Source organism: Aphelocoma coerulescens, chromosome 1, assembly GCF_041296385.1.
Source record: "Aphelocoma coerulescens isolate FSJ_1873_10779 chromosome 1, UR_Acoe_1.0, whole genome shotgun sequence".
NCBI lineage: Eukaryota > Metazoa > Chordata > Aves > Passeriformes > Corvidae > Aphelocoma > Aphelocoma coerulescens.
The window spans coordinates 70,576,743-70,591,058 of record NC_091013.1 but is presented as its reverse complement, the minus strand read 5'-3'; the positions used below and the strand labels follow the sequence as shown (position 1 = coordinate 70,591,058).

General features: G+C 42.0%; 1 protein-coding gene across 7 annotated transcripts in view; it reads right to left on the bottom strand.

The window, feature by feature from the left end:
• Window positions 1–14,316, bottom strand: part of STARD13 (StAR related lipid transfer domain containing 13) — a 289,013-nt gene that overhangs the window by 18,469 nt on the left and 256,228 nt on the right. For 6 of the 7 annotated variants that reach the window (XM_069012168.1, XM_069012174.1, XM_069012187.1 and 3 more), the window contains 3 exons: window positions 7,971–8,034; window positions 1,746–3,124; window positions 90–263 (listed from right to left, as the gene is read on the bottom strand). In XM_069012168.1, coding sequence (XP_068868269.1) covers window positions 90–263; window positions 1,746–3,124; window positions 7,971–8,034 — 1,617 coding nt within the window. Of the gene's footprint in view, window positions 1–89; window positions 264–1,745; window positions 3,125–7,970; window positions 8,035–8,123; window positions 8,212–14,316 lie in introns of those variants that run through there. The other variant, XM_069012193.1, reaches the window with a different exon arrangement.

Sequence of the window (14,316 nt, the reverse complement as noted above, 5' to 3'; positions counted from 1 at the left end):
AAATGCATTTACTTACTATCAGAGTAACAGAATTAGGAGAAACTCTTTTCTTCTAAAAAGTCTCTTTTCCAGTTATCAGTGGTACTCACCAGGTCCAGCCATGTTTGTTTGACATGGAGTACTTTTCCATGATGGCAGTGAGACGAAGCAGAGAGAATTTTTGCAGTAGATTCAGCTGTGCTGCTGACTGGTTGCTGATGTGAAGCGATGCAATGGAGCGGCTCAGGCGATGAGAGATTTGGAAACTATGCCATCGTAATCGCCTTTAGTAAAAAGAAATGACAGAAAAATCAGAGAACTGCTTTAGTTGGGCAGGAAATATGGGATACTGTTGAGATAGGGTTGGGCAATATATAAAACATACACAAACACACACATGTGATGGCTTGTGGTGTGTCAACTGAAAGAAAATGTACCTTGGAGGTAAATAAAACAATTTAGTCAATCTCTCTAATTTTGGAAATGCCCGAGTTTTGTCATTTTTACATTAGATTCACAAGTGGGTGTGAGTCCTGTCCATATACTTGGGGAAGCAGTGCTGCCTGCTATGGTCTTTAGCCCACACACTTGCAACAGGATGTGAGAGATTTAGATTCAAATGTTCTTTGCCTGACTCAGAACTGGTATTCGATGCTTAGTCCCTCACCTCCCCGGGGACTGACCTGACCACTGAGATATTTGGACATGAGGTTCTCCAAATATCTCTGTTATTAAATGCTGAAGGATTTTTTTGAAAAAGGATTAAACCCTGTGTCTCCTTAGCTAGAGCTATAACCATCAAGCTATTGAACCACTCACATCTTTTTACTCCAATGCACTTTCTCTATATACTGGATTCATCAGAAAAAAACCCCTAATTTCATTTTCTTGTTTCACTAAATATAAGTTCTGGCTCAAATCCTAAAAAACTTTGGCACTGCTCATTTACTCAGTAGTTTCCTCGAGTTCACTTTCACTTCTGTGGTGGTGGTGAGCACACACAGGCAGCAGCAAACCTGGCTTGGCAGAGTCCTCTGTGAGGGTGTGACAAGACTGACAGCAGATCAGAAAATACCAGTACTATCATAAAATACCAGTATCATGAAAATACCAGTATCATAAAATACCAGGTATATTCTCCCTGCTTTTGCACTTACAAAGCCACCCTACACACAACAGTTTGGACCCACAAAAGCTTTTGCCCAGCACCATTGGTACTTGGGTCAACAGGAGCTCATCACTCTGACTTTAAACAGGTCTGTAAACTATTAACAAAGTTCCAATTTTCACTTTATTAAGAAGTCAATCATTTACCATCATTTCATCCCACCCATGTAAGGGGCTGAGGCAGAGTAGGGAAGTTCTCTTCGAGCACGAAGGGGCACATTTTAAAGCAGACTAGTGCATTAAAAAAGTTCATAAAGCTATCAACGCATAAAGATCTGGGTGCGTAACTTAGAAGACGAATTGAAAATATATCCTACAACATATACAGGGTCCTACCATGTAATCAGTGGATCAAGGGATAAAAAAATGCCTTAGTTTGCTCTATTGAACAAATTCTGCATTGATTCCATGTAAGAATGTCCATAGCAGGATGTCCCTTGCCTCAAAGTCCACCTTTCCTTGGGAAGTCCCCATCTCCATACAGGATGAGCACAACTGCAGTGGTACCCTGTGCCTTCTTACTCCCAGGCTGAGAACCTCTGCTCCATTATACTGTATTCCACAGCCTGTGGATTTGTATACAAAATTTTGATACTTACCTGCTTGGCCTTGTGAGCGATGCTCCCACCCCAGAGTCTCTCCTGTCTCTAACACCAGTGGCTTCGGACTCATTCAGGGATGTTCCATCTCTGTCCATGTCACTTGGGGTAGTCTGGCCATCAGACACAGAGGTTCCTTCAAAATCAAGAGTGATCTGTGTAGGTGACTGGAAAGGCAGTGATGGGGATTCCCTGACTGACACATCACCAACCGGCAGACCTGGCAACACCTTCTTTGACCAGCCATCTACCACCTCCTGAAGTCCATTGACATGTTGCAAAATGTCATCTAACTGAGGAAAAAGGACATCTTTCTCTATGTCCAGCAGGTCCCCAGTACTAGCATACAAGTGGGACCCTGGCACATTGTCATAAATACTAATTCTGCTCTCTTTAGGACAGCAAACCATCAGTCCAGATTCCTTTGGAGTAGAGCAGTTCTGCTTTCCCAAAGAGATGCTGCCTGTCCTCCAGTTTACACTGTTACTGTTGTCCGTAGGTGAGAGGCTTTCGATAGAAAGTGCCTTTGGGAAGGTCCCTGGTTTGTGATCCTTGGGAATGTGAACAACCAAGTTCTCTTGGGAATGAAATTCATTTTTGCGGTTTTGGTCCACCACTTGCCGTAAGGCCGTTCCTGCCAGAACATCCAGGTCCTCCAGGTACATCCCACCTCTCTTGTTTGCTTCATGGCATTTGCGTTCCTTCAAACATGGTGTGCTCACCCCACTGCTGCTGTTTTCGGACTGACTGCTGTCACTGCTGGATTTGGCAGAAAAAGGAAGCCCTCTTTTGACTGAATCTTGTCCCAGATTTTGGAGATTGCCATTGACTATCTGTACACAGTGCATGTCTTTCAAGGATTTCGGCTCAAACTGGAGAACCGGTTCACTGATCTCCAAAGGACCTGCTCTTCCTGAGCCTTTTAGTTTTCCATGCACAGCTTTTGCTTTTAGTGTCTCCATGCGTTTTAGGAAGGTTTTTGCTCTGGCTCGTGTTGGATTTTCATTCTTCAGGCCATCCTTGGGGGACAGGGCGGTGTTTATTGCAGTGGAGTCCTGCAGCAGGGTGCTTTCCACATCATGATGGCCAGAGCAGTCGCAGGTCTCCCTGGCAGTGCTGGTGGTGCCAGATTGACTCCTGTTGTCACTGCCCCCACTGCTCTCACTGTGAATGGATGAGACCTCAGGTTCGCTCAGATCTGTGAGGACGCTCTCACTGCTTGTCGTGTTTTTCATTTTAATGTCCCCAGAAGAGCCATGTCTGTCAGATCGGTGAAGCAAAGCGTCAATGTCGTCCACCCGAGACCATCGTCTGCTGGTTCTTTGGAAAGTCCATTTATTACTGATAGCACAGAGGTCTTCTTCATCTGAATCTTCACTCTGGAAAAAAAAAGCACATGTTAAAATTGTGTGCTTTAACTTGTTATTTGAATTAATGTGATTAGGCTGCTCCAGGCGAGCAACAGGTAACAACGTCTCTCTGAACCAAGTGTATGAAAGACTGGTCACCAGTTCTTTCATAACACCCTCTTTCATTTAATTGTAAAGCCTCCAAACATCTTAACAAGAAAGGAATAAAAGCCTGCTCCATGTTAGGATACCCATTGATACCTCTTGGCTTCCATGGATTGCCTGTGCACTGAATTGTGTAGGAATGATGCCCACGGTGACTGTTTAGGAAAAAAAATATTTTGAGAGGTCCAAGTAAAGGAATCCTGATTTGCAGGGATGGTGTTAAGATACACATGGTAAAGACAGGGAAGTAGCTGGGTACTACAGCAATGTGATCTATTTAAAAATCCAAGACTGCAAATATCTGGTGCTGCATGTAGTTTTGCAGTGAGAACTAAAATAAACATCTATAAACTTCACAGACTAGATACATCTAACAGGATTTATGTTTCAGGAACATTACTACAGATAAATTGCCATGATGCTTAAAAGAACAGTAAAAATATAATATTTAGCAGTATTGCTTAGGGTGTGTCTGAGTGCAGGTGAAGGAAGGCAGAGAAGGCAGCTGTGGAGGTGTGGGCAGGAGGAGCAGCCAGGCTCCGGCTGGGATGGGGCAGCATCTGCAGCTGTGCTGAGCTTTCCGACAGTGGCAACCACTGTCTTCACTGCCCTCGTCATCAGAGGCACCCCAAACTTGATGACCTGAAGGCTGCCCCACTCTCTGGCTTCCTCCAACCTCTCCTGAAGCAGCAGCAGCCCCACAGCCCTTCCTGGTCTCATCCCTCAGCCTGAGGCACACAGAGCTGTGCTTATGTTTAGGCAGCTCCAGGAGCTGCTCTGCAATGCAGAGAACATGTGCCTTGGAAAAAAATTTAGATTAAAAACCTCACCCTATGATATTTTTCTCATCTGTTTTCTCAAACAAAAAAGGTACATGTTCAGCATGAAGCCCACAGTTGCTAATGAGTACCCTTCCCCTGACTTTGAACTGGGTTTATACTGCATTATTCTTGTACATTTGTTTTAAAGCAGAACAAACTAACTTCACCTAGATGACATCCAAACAGCTCTTCACATTCTTGGAAGCAGTATGAAGGCAGTAAAATATGACAGGCTGTCAGACTAAAATGAGGTGCTAAACCAGAAAGACTATTTTGGGACTGGAAAAATTCTCATTTTAAGAGTCTATTATTAGAAGTATTTTTATATGAAGTTTCAATGGTAAAGTTATCTCCAATCTCTGACTAGATCTTTGCTGGCCTGTCTAATTGAAAAATGTAAACCAAATTTTACAAGAGCACCCAAAACCTTAAATAATGTGAAACCTCAAAAGCTGGAGATTGGGATCAGCAGCATGCCAGGTCTCACTGATGCCATAAACTTTTGGCAGTTTATCACTTCAAGTCAGCCAGATGTTTTAGATCATGTCCAAACTGTAAAATAAAATATAGCTGTGAAATTTTGGGTTTAGGCATCCCTCTTTCTTCTGTTAACGTTGAGGTGTGCAGTGCTCCTGCAGCTGATGTGAGTTTACAGGAATGAACAGAGATCTTCATTCTGTGGCTTGTTAGAGAGAAGAATTCAGCACCTAGTGAAGTATGAGGGAAGAGGCTAGAAAAGGCTAATACTGCTTTGGCCGTTTTGTCTGCAGGGAAGCAATGGCACATCAGACAGCTCTACCTTTGTTTTAACTCCACAGCTTGCTGTATGTATATACGGACCAAAGGACAGCACAGCCTCAGGAACTTAAAAATCCATTTATTGTGGTCTTAGTAGTGCCACAAAGTGGATATTTTAAAAACCACAAGGGTAGGTACTTTTAAATATTTAACAGTGGTAATTATATCTCCAAAGCACGCCACTGCTGGAGCGTTGGTGGCACCAGCCAATAGGATAAACATATTTTTAAAATTTGCCCTACATCACAATATGCCAAAGGGACCTTAAAGAAGATTCTTGGCTGACACAAATCCCTCTAGCTGCATTGACATTACTGTATGAACTGACAGGATTTAGCCTGTATTTTCTACAAGCTGGAATTGATTAAAGTAGCCAGAGTGGTAGAGACATTGCAAAAAACACCAAGAAGAGAGCACAGAGCAGAAGACAGAAATAAAATAAATTCAGTGGTAAATATACTTTAAATAAAAAGTTTTGTGGGTTTGTTTTTGTTTTGTTTTGTTTGTTTGAGTTTTTTTTTTTTTTTTGACAAAGCAGAGATGAACAGAAATGGATACTGGTAGTAAACAAGTTTTGCCTCTAACCACAGCAAAGACAGGAGTACATTCTGCCCAAGAATCACTTAGAAAATACAGAGGCTTTTCAGTGTCAAAATTTGCAGCTCAATTAAATAAAGGCTTAGTTTTGGGTTTTTTTTTTAATTGATAAAGAAACATGCTTGTGTTTTCTCAGAAGCAAAATCAGGAAAATATGAAATGAAGTATCTGGATGCTGAAATACTGCCATGGTGACTCACTACAAATTCAGCTGCACTGTGGGTCCTATGACATATTGTGCTTTTCTTTTGATGGAATCAGTAGAAATTCTGGAAGTCATGAACATCCTGAATGACCCACTGTTCTTGTCAGATATCTGAGTGCCCTCACAAACGAAACTGTCCAAAAAAAATTTTTGAGAGCACTTAGCCCACCCACATGTCACCAGCTATGGGGACAGTGGATCAAGAGAAGGTCTGAAAGCAATGATTCATCTGACACCGGCAGAGCAGACATTTTGGAGCAGTGACTGTATATTTCTACTGACCCTGGGGTGAAATCAAGTGCACAGCTTTGGAGCATACTCAAAAGTCCAGTTAATAGTATTATGTTTGGGAAGATGAGAAGGGCAAGTTTCTTGAGGAGTGACTGGTAACATTTGCCAAAGAGAAAGAGGTTTTGATTCACAGATTTGTCACAGTTGATTTAAAATAGTACAGCTTTTTGACTGAGGGTGTACTTGCCTAAAATACAGAGGGATGCTAACAAAAGGCAAATAGTGGATTTATTTGCAGTGGAATTCTGCCACATTTTTCCAGCTGGGGGCAGGAATTCTCATAAATCGACAGCTGCAGAAGGCAGTTAATCCAAAGGCTAATCTCTGTCTGTCCAAATCACTTACGGACATATTTGCAACACATACATGAGGATTTCTGTTTGCATCTTGATGAAGCCAAGGGAAGACAGCAGTCCACAGTGAGAATGGTCTGGGTGGGAGAGTGGGCAGTGGGGAACGCTCATGCTGTGCTGGCTTTCACAGTAACCTTGCCTGGCATCTTGCTTGGCCATATTTTGATGAATCACTCAAGCAGCTGTGCTAGTCCTGTGCATACCTGTTATGCTGAAGCTCCAAAGCAGGCTGATTTTGGATTTCATTGTTTAGATCACCATAGTGACTATTAGGAAAGGCAGTATCTGCAGCAAATGATTTATTTAGATCAGTGACCAATTTCAGACCCAATTTCTGGCTTTTACACTTGCATTTACATTTCCTCCTGTCAGCAGGCTCTCCTTCCTCTTCTCTCACTCACGTTCTCATCTACTTTCAGTTGCTCTGTATCTGTGGGCTAAAATTTCCTCCAACTCCTCTTTCTTTACATTTTTCTGTGCTCTGCTTCTCTGTGGCCTTATGCAGGTATGGACCCAACTAGCTTTTGTCCCCTTGAAAGAGTACCAAGTAGGGGCATCTCTCTTCCATCACAAATTAATGGTCATCTGCAAGGAGAGCAGCTGAGGACTTCAGTCCATTCAGAACAGGGAGGAGTGGCAGAAAAAAATAATGGAAAACAAACATAACAAAAAAAACAAAACAAAACAAAACAAAACGAAACAAAAAAACATCCTTCGTTTTTAAGACAACATAAAACCCAAGACAAGAAAAACCCCTGATGCATTGAAGAGAAGTCCCTGCAGCTCCAGGGAATGGACAAAATACAAGCTAAAGAGGCTAGTACACAGAGGAACAAGTGGGCATGTGCCAAAGCAGGTTATTTGAGCATTAAACCATCCTCTGTTCAAGTTCCCTCAAACACTGATTAGAGTATGATGAGACTGAATTTGCAAAGACATCAAAAATGAAGGTCTCAGAGGCAGTTTTTAGAAAGCACTAGACAAACACTCTAGGAAGCAAAAACAGAAACCGAGATTTCTCACAGTTGACAACTACCATTGTACTACTCAAGGACTTTGGGGAATTTGTGACCAGAAAATCAAACGTTCAACAGTTAGTGCTGGACATGTTACAACACTCTCAAAATCAAGAGGCTGTTTCTGCAGCCCTCACTGAAACCCTTTGAGCTCAAATAACTCCCATGTTACACAGGAGCTTGTAAGGATGACAAGAGTTTATTTTCATATCTTAACTGGGAAGAAGTCAGTACAAGAAACAAAGAAAAGCTGTTATTTTCATCTGAGCAGCTTAGATTTTTTTCTGAGCAGGATTTTCCACTGTGTACTCATATAGCATTGACAAACAAGCCAGTCTAATGAAGCTTCACTGTCTTTTCACCCACTAAATTTAATTGCACATATGTAGAGTTTAGGTACTGTGTGAGCCCTTTTAACACATGTAGTATTTAGTCACAGTTTCTATTCTATTTATAATTTCAAGATTCAGCAATTCACATTATCATGCATCCGGATAACGCTGACATGCATGTTCAAAGTCAAATAAACTTAACTTACTTTTAAGAGCATTACTGACTTAAAGGCTAAATTGGGGTGGTCTTATCACAAAAGCCAGGGTAAAGCCAGCATATTTAATGAAGTTCCCTTACCTTTTTTCTTTGGAAGTTCACATCGAGTTTCATTGAGGCGCACTTGTTCAGTGTGTTCAGTCGTCTACAGGGCAAAGCAAATTCAAAAGATTAGCAGCCTCTAACTAAAGGGCATGATTTTTTGCAAGTTCAAAACATATTCTCTTATCTTACTGTAGGGTGCCAACTGCAGGCAACAGCTCCAGAAATTATACTGGTCATCTATTCCAGCTATATTACCACTGCATTGAGGGACTCTTATCTTCACTTTACTTGATAGCCAGGTTTGATAGATTGCTTTTTAATTGACAGACATTTCCGTACTTAGCACAGGAAACAACTACAAACAAACACCTGTGAAAGCTGGGGAAATTACAAGAGAAGGAGGAGCTGAGTTGCCTTATGCAGGACTGTAACATAATTGGTCTAAAATGGGGATTTCAAAGCACTGGTAAAGACCCAAAAAAGCAGATGCAGTTCCTCACCTCTGGCAGTTGGCACCTTCTTAAAAAAGTTGACACAAAGAACTTTTAGCTGTTACTTAAAAGTTTCTCCAAAGCCAATAGTTTATTTTCTTCTATCTGTGGACCTTATACACAGGTCCAACATGTAACAAATCTAACATTTTAAAATAATTTCTTTTAGCTATTTTTGACCATATTCATACTGATGTTACCAGAGTTCCTGTAAGACATCTGCTCCTTAAATCCAAGGCTATCCTGTGATGACAGTGAGTTGAAATGACAATCTGTGTGTGTGTGTGTGTGTGTGGTGTCCATGTGCAAGGACAGCCAGAGGACAAGTAAACATGCTCTTTCAATAGAGAACCTACTGTGGTAATGATAACTGATTCGGTTTTATTTATACTTAAAGATCCTGATCCATTAAACCATCCAACTTCTAAAAGCAGAGGCTCAAAGTTAAATATGTTAGACTTTGAAAATTTTCCATGTCTAGGACTGAATTTCAAAATAAAGAGAGGCAGAGTGAGAGAGCCACATGTCCACAGCACTCCTCTGTTGGCTGTCTGCATTTCCCGTGTCTTTATAGCAAGACCTCTCTCTGTTGCTTTTGGGTTGCAGGGAGAGGCTGCCAATTTCCAGAACTGAACATTTGAAATGCATGTGATAAGTTACAAGGACACGTGAAAAAAGTATCAGATCAATAATATAATCTCTCACTTAACATAAGACGATTATGGCATTAACATATTCCTCCACAGAACTTCTAATATTAGAATACCTTTCAAATTGCCACCACTAAAAAAGAACCAACCCAGCAAATGTGGATCTTCCTCAAAAAAAAATTCCCTCTCAGAGTATCACCTACTCATTTGTAGATCAAATATGCCTTCCTAACTCAAGGCAATAAATCCGTTATGCTGTATCAGAAAAGTCCTGTGCTCAGGTATTAATTTGGGTATAATGTATGCACAAGCACACCCTGCATGCATGATAACAATGTTGAAATAAATTCCAAGGTTTGTGGCTGTGTAGCTGTATCTCCAGCCTTCTGCCCACAAGTCTTCTTCTGGGATTACATCTATTATTGCAAAACTCCTCTTCTGCCCAAACAGAGAATTTCTCAACCCAAAGCAGCATTTTCTTGGGACCCTGGGGCTGAATAATGTTCAGTGCTTCTTTTGAGCACAAGATGTTTAAATGTGTGTATCAATATCAATTCCAAGTATACAGAGGCACATTTCATTTTCAAAGGACTCCAGCCCAACTTTCTATCCTTGGGGACAGCTTCTTTTGAGTGGTGAATATTGGCTAATATTGGAGTCCCTGCACCTCTGTCAGCTGGCCTGTGCTGAAGGGACAAGTCTGCAGCTACATTTCCACACTTGCTCCACCAAAATCAAAATTACTTTTTACTGGGCGCCAGGGACTCAGCCCCAGGCTTTAAATTCGCCCCTCTACAAAACATTGGTATGCTTTCTGGGGCCCTTCCAGTGCTGTGGAAAGATTTGCCAGTGAAATTAGAGAACTAATGATCATATTTGGGAGTTTTTCTGGTACTAATAGCTCAAATCAAAGTCAGTCTGTTTCAGTTTCTTTTGCCTTGTTGATGTGCCAGTGGTCGCAGAAAGCTTTTCTCATCAGTTTAAAGTCATCAGATGACTGACAGCCAACTCCTCAGCATGTCTTTTGAAAAGAAGAAATCCCAGAAGTTTCTGGCTACAAAGGCTGTCACTGAAGTCAAAGGTGAAGTGAGAGAAGCACTGCACTTCTATGCATAAAACTTTTTATCCTTAAAAACATGGGAAAAGAATGCCTGTTTGTAATGTTAACAAAACACAAAGTCTGGACTTGAGAAAAGGCAGGGAAAAACACATTAAGTAAACACAAGAGAGGTGGCTATATAAAACCCAAATAATCTAGGATGCATTTGAATGTGTATCAGGAAATTTCTGCAGTGTTCCGGGAAGGACTGCAAAACATGTACTCCAGCAAGTGTTTCAGTGATGGTAATTTCATTTCTTCTCCAGAGCATCACAGGTAAACACTGCCTTGGTGGCTTAACACTTTGAAATAATTCTTAAAACACCAGCAGAGATATTCAGGTACCCGAACAGATGTTTCTGGTGCTATTTTAGATCCTCTGGAGTATCAAGCCTGGCCTTCAGCTGCTGCAGGTACCTTGGTCCAGTCAACACATGGAGAAGTCTGGGCTATCTGAGGAGATTTAAGATGGCCGTAGACACAGGTCCTTAGGGCTCTGAATCCCAACCCCAGTGCTGTAATTGTTAACTCTTATGATAGAAGTTCTTAAGTAGGAAATATCCAACTTTCGCAAGCTTTACAGCACTGAGCAGTGTTTACAAATAAATACAAGCTTCTAGTAATGAAGGCTCAGGTCAGCTGGAAAACCTTGTGGGGGACCTGTTGTCCTGCTTGAAGAGGAATCCAGGTAATAGGGAGACAGCACAGAAGTGAGCTGGAGTTCCAGGAGAATCCCTGGACCTGTTCTGCAGCTGCTTCCAAGCAGGTGCTTTGGAATGCAGCCAGGGCCACTGGCCAGTCATGAAGGAGGAGACATCATGAGGAGGACAAGCATGGATAGCACAGTGTCTCCTGCCTCAGCAGATCCACAAATGCTGTCTCTTATGACTGTGACCAGGAAAACACACAATATGGTTCTGTGAATGCCTCTCTGAGGGAACCACAACACTATTGCTTTGCTTTATTGTTATTCCTAGACAAATTTAGGTGCTGCATACACATGTCCCTGCCTGGCTTCTTCTGGTGGTGTGCACTTTGGGAGGAGGACATCCAGCTCCTGATGCTGGGCTTTCCTGAGGTCTTAACACTGAATAAGAGTCCTCCCAGCACATTAGGGCTGGTGTGCAAGGCTCACACTGGCATGTCCCTGCTCCACCAGTTCCGTGCATGAAGAGAACGCACTGTTTTCCAGTCCTATCACCTTTTCATCATGGCTACCACCGAGGGAGTTACCTTACAGGCTCCAGACTCACGTGAGATGAGTAATCTCTCCTGGAAGTCAGTGGGAGCCATTCTACTGCCTCCAGAGCAGGGCTTTCTGTCCTGCATGTGGAGAGCCAGATTTAGCCCCTAACAGCACCTAGAGCAAGATAACTCAGCAGATGGTACTGACTGCACAAGCATCATTTCAGAACTCTGGTGGTAGGATGTCCCATCCCAGACAACAACCTTCACTTTGTTTACAAGCTGTCTAAGAGACAACAGCTATGGAAAAAAGGCCTGCTGGCTGCTTGGCACAGTTCAAATTTTAAGAGCTTGGTTTAGGGGACTATGTATCAGACTGTTATATACTTGTTCTTCATGTTCTTAGTCACTGTACGTACGTGAACACAAAAAGTACAACGAGGCTTGGCTTCTCCTTCTCACCCTCTTATCACAGCAGTCACAAAACTTCCCAGAGCAGAGTTGGTTGCCGCTATTTTGGAAATAACACAGAGATCCAGCTATAAAATTTTCATGCCCAATTATTATTTTGGCAGGCTGACAGCATTTGCCTGCAGATTGCTGGCAATTCTCTATTGTTCATTACTCAATAAAATCTGAGTGGAATCTCTTGATAAATACGCCTCTAACCCAAAGGCCTCAAATTTGGTTTTTACTCTGCCAAATTTTCAAATTATATTGTAAACAGCAGGAATGTTAGAATATCTCAAAAAGGTCACTGAAATCTTTTACAATAGGGAGTCCTAGACTTTCTGACTAAAATACTACCAGCTGCCTTAAAACAAGGTTCTTCCTCATTTGTGCCTCACGTTGTCTGGTATAATGCAATGCCATGAGAAAACTGATTATAAAATGAGATTGAGAGTCTGGTTTCAACCCACAAGAGCAGAGAAATTCAGTGTTTATGCTATTAGTATTCAGAGCTAAAACTGCTCAAACTGATTATCCATGCTGGCATTTCAGCTTTAAAATTCTCTTCCAAAAAAAAAAAAAAAAACAGAAGCCCATTTTGTTCAGTACTATGGGCTGAATGCACTGTTAGTCAGTGTGATGGCTTGGTCATGCATAGGTTTGAGGGCAGCCTTGAATGTCTGAAGAATGGAAGTCTGACTGCCAACCTGGGAATCTGCACACAGAAATAATAACCAGCCTTTTTCTCTTTCCTCAAAATGCATCGCAGCCTGCAGCTCTCATATGGTACGTTGGCATGCACCTTGCAGTAACACCATTGCAGAGCTAAGGAAGCGCAGAGAACTGGCCACAGTAGTCAGCTGAGCTGTGAGGATTTCCAATGCACTGGAAAACTTGGAAGATGCTGGTTTGATAGCTCATAGAGGAACAAAGCTGGTACTGGGGGCAGCAGCTGACACTGTTCATTGTTTCTGATGAATCTGAATCTTGGCAATTGGAACAAGGGCTTTTTACGCGTCACTTTCAGCAAAGGGTTTGAAGCTGCTGAATTACATCAAACTGAATGTCTGAAATCTGAAAACATAACCTGTACATAATATTTATATTATTATGAGGAGCTATTCCTTTTTTTAGATCTAAGCTGTTTAACAACTCCCAACAAAAATTCAAGTAAACAGGTGTTGTCTTCTGAATAAAATAATTGCAGAAAAAGTTATTAATAAACCCATTGATCTTTAAAGTGTGGAAATATCTGTGTCTATGCTTTTTTCTATAAGTCTCATCAGTATCCCTTGATTTAGGCTAATGTAAAGCATTTTTTTCCCCATGAGTGCATCTATCCAGTTGCTAGTTAATTTTCCAAACCCTCATATTTCAATGAAAGAGAAGAAAACCCCAACCCAACCAAGTCTCTAGCTTCTCAGCTTGCAAAATAATCCTCATAAATATATCAACACAGTGTAACTGTAGGTGAGTCTACAGAGAGGCTGGAAGAACAAGAGATGAGCTGTTCCCATTTTTAGCTGTGTAGGTGTTGGATGCCTGGTGACCGTGACTGTAGCACCACCATTGCCAGTTGCTCCAGAGAAAAATGATTAGGGAGAGTCACAGAGCTATGAAATGACTACATCTCACTGTTTGCTCTCACAAGAAAGCAACAGGAACAGACATCACACTTGCATTTTTTATTGGTCCTTCAACTTTGTGGTAAAGGGCAGAGGGGAAGAGATTTCAATCTCCTCTTCTCTATCACTCTCCAGTTCCCAAACTACAGCAAAGTATGTCTTCCATCAGGCCAGACTGAGGCAGGGGGATGTACATATGTGTGGGAAGAGGGTTTCTCAGGGCATAGCAATGGGCTCTCTCACCAAGCAGCACAAAACAGCAGTGGATCAAGTCTGCAGTTATTTTCTTCTCTGGTATTTGTGAGAGTGATCACTGGAGGATCCAAGTCTTTCCTACTGATTTGTCTTCGGACACAAAGGCTACTACACAGAGAAAGAGAATATTCACATAGCCATAATAGACAGCATGAGAAGCAATAGGTCTCACTTCCAGCAGGGGAGTTTTGGGAAAGCAATCTGGCAGCCATGCCCAGAAACTATCTGGATCCACCAGGAAGGAGGGCATAGCTGGGATGGAGAGCTGCACAAGATCCAGCCCTATTTTTGGTGATTCTCAGAAACCTTCTCTGCATTCCTCCATCACAGACTCATTAATCCTTGCAATGCACAGTATGATGTGGAACAGCATCTCCTAAAGCCATCTCTGATGACTTTAGCCACAGTTGCAGAAGGGGAAATAGAGTCTTGTCCAATTATCTTGATGCCGGTGTTGTGAAAGTTTCCATAACATGTAATAAAGTCAGCTTGGTTAAGGGCCAGATGCTCCTTTGTCCTGACTTGAAGAGGAGAGGAGCAGAACCCAGCTTGAGCTGAGCACAGGGGAAAGAAGAGGGGAACAATGTCTCTGCAATGTGGTTTTACAAAACTGCCACAGAATTGCTG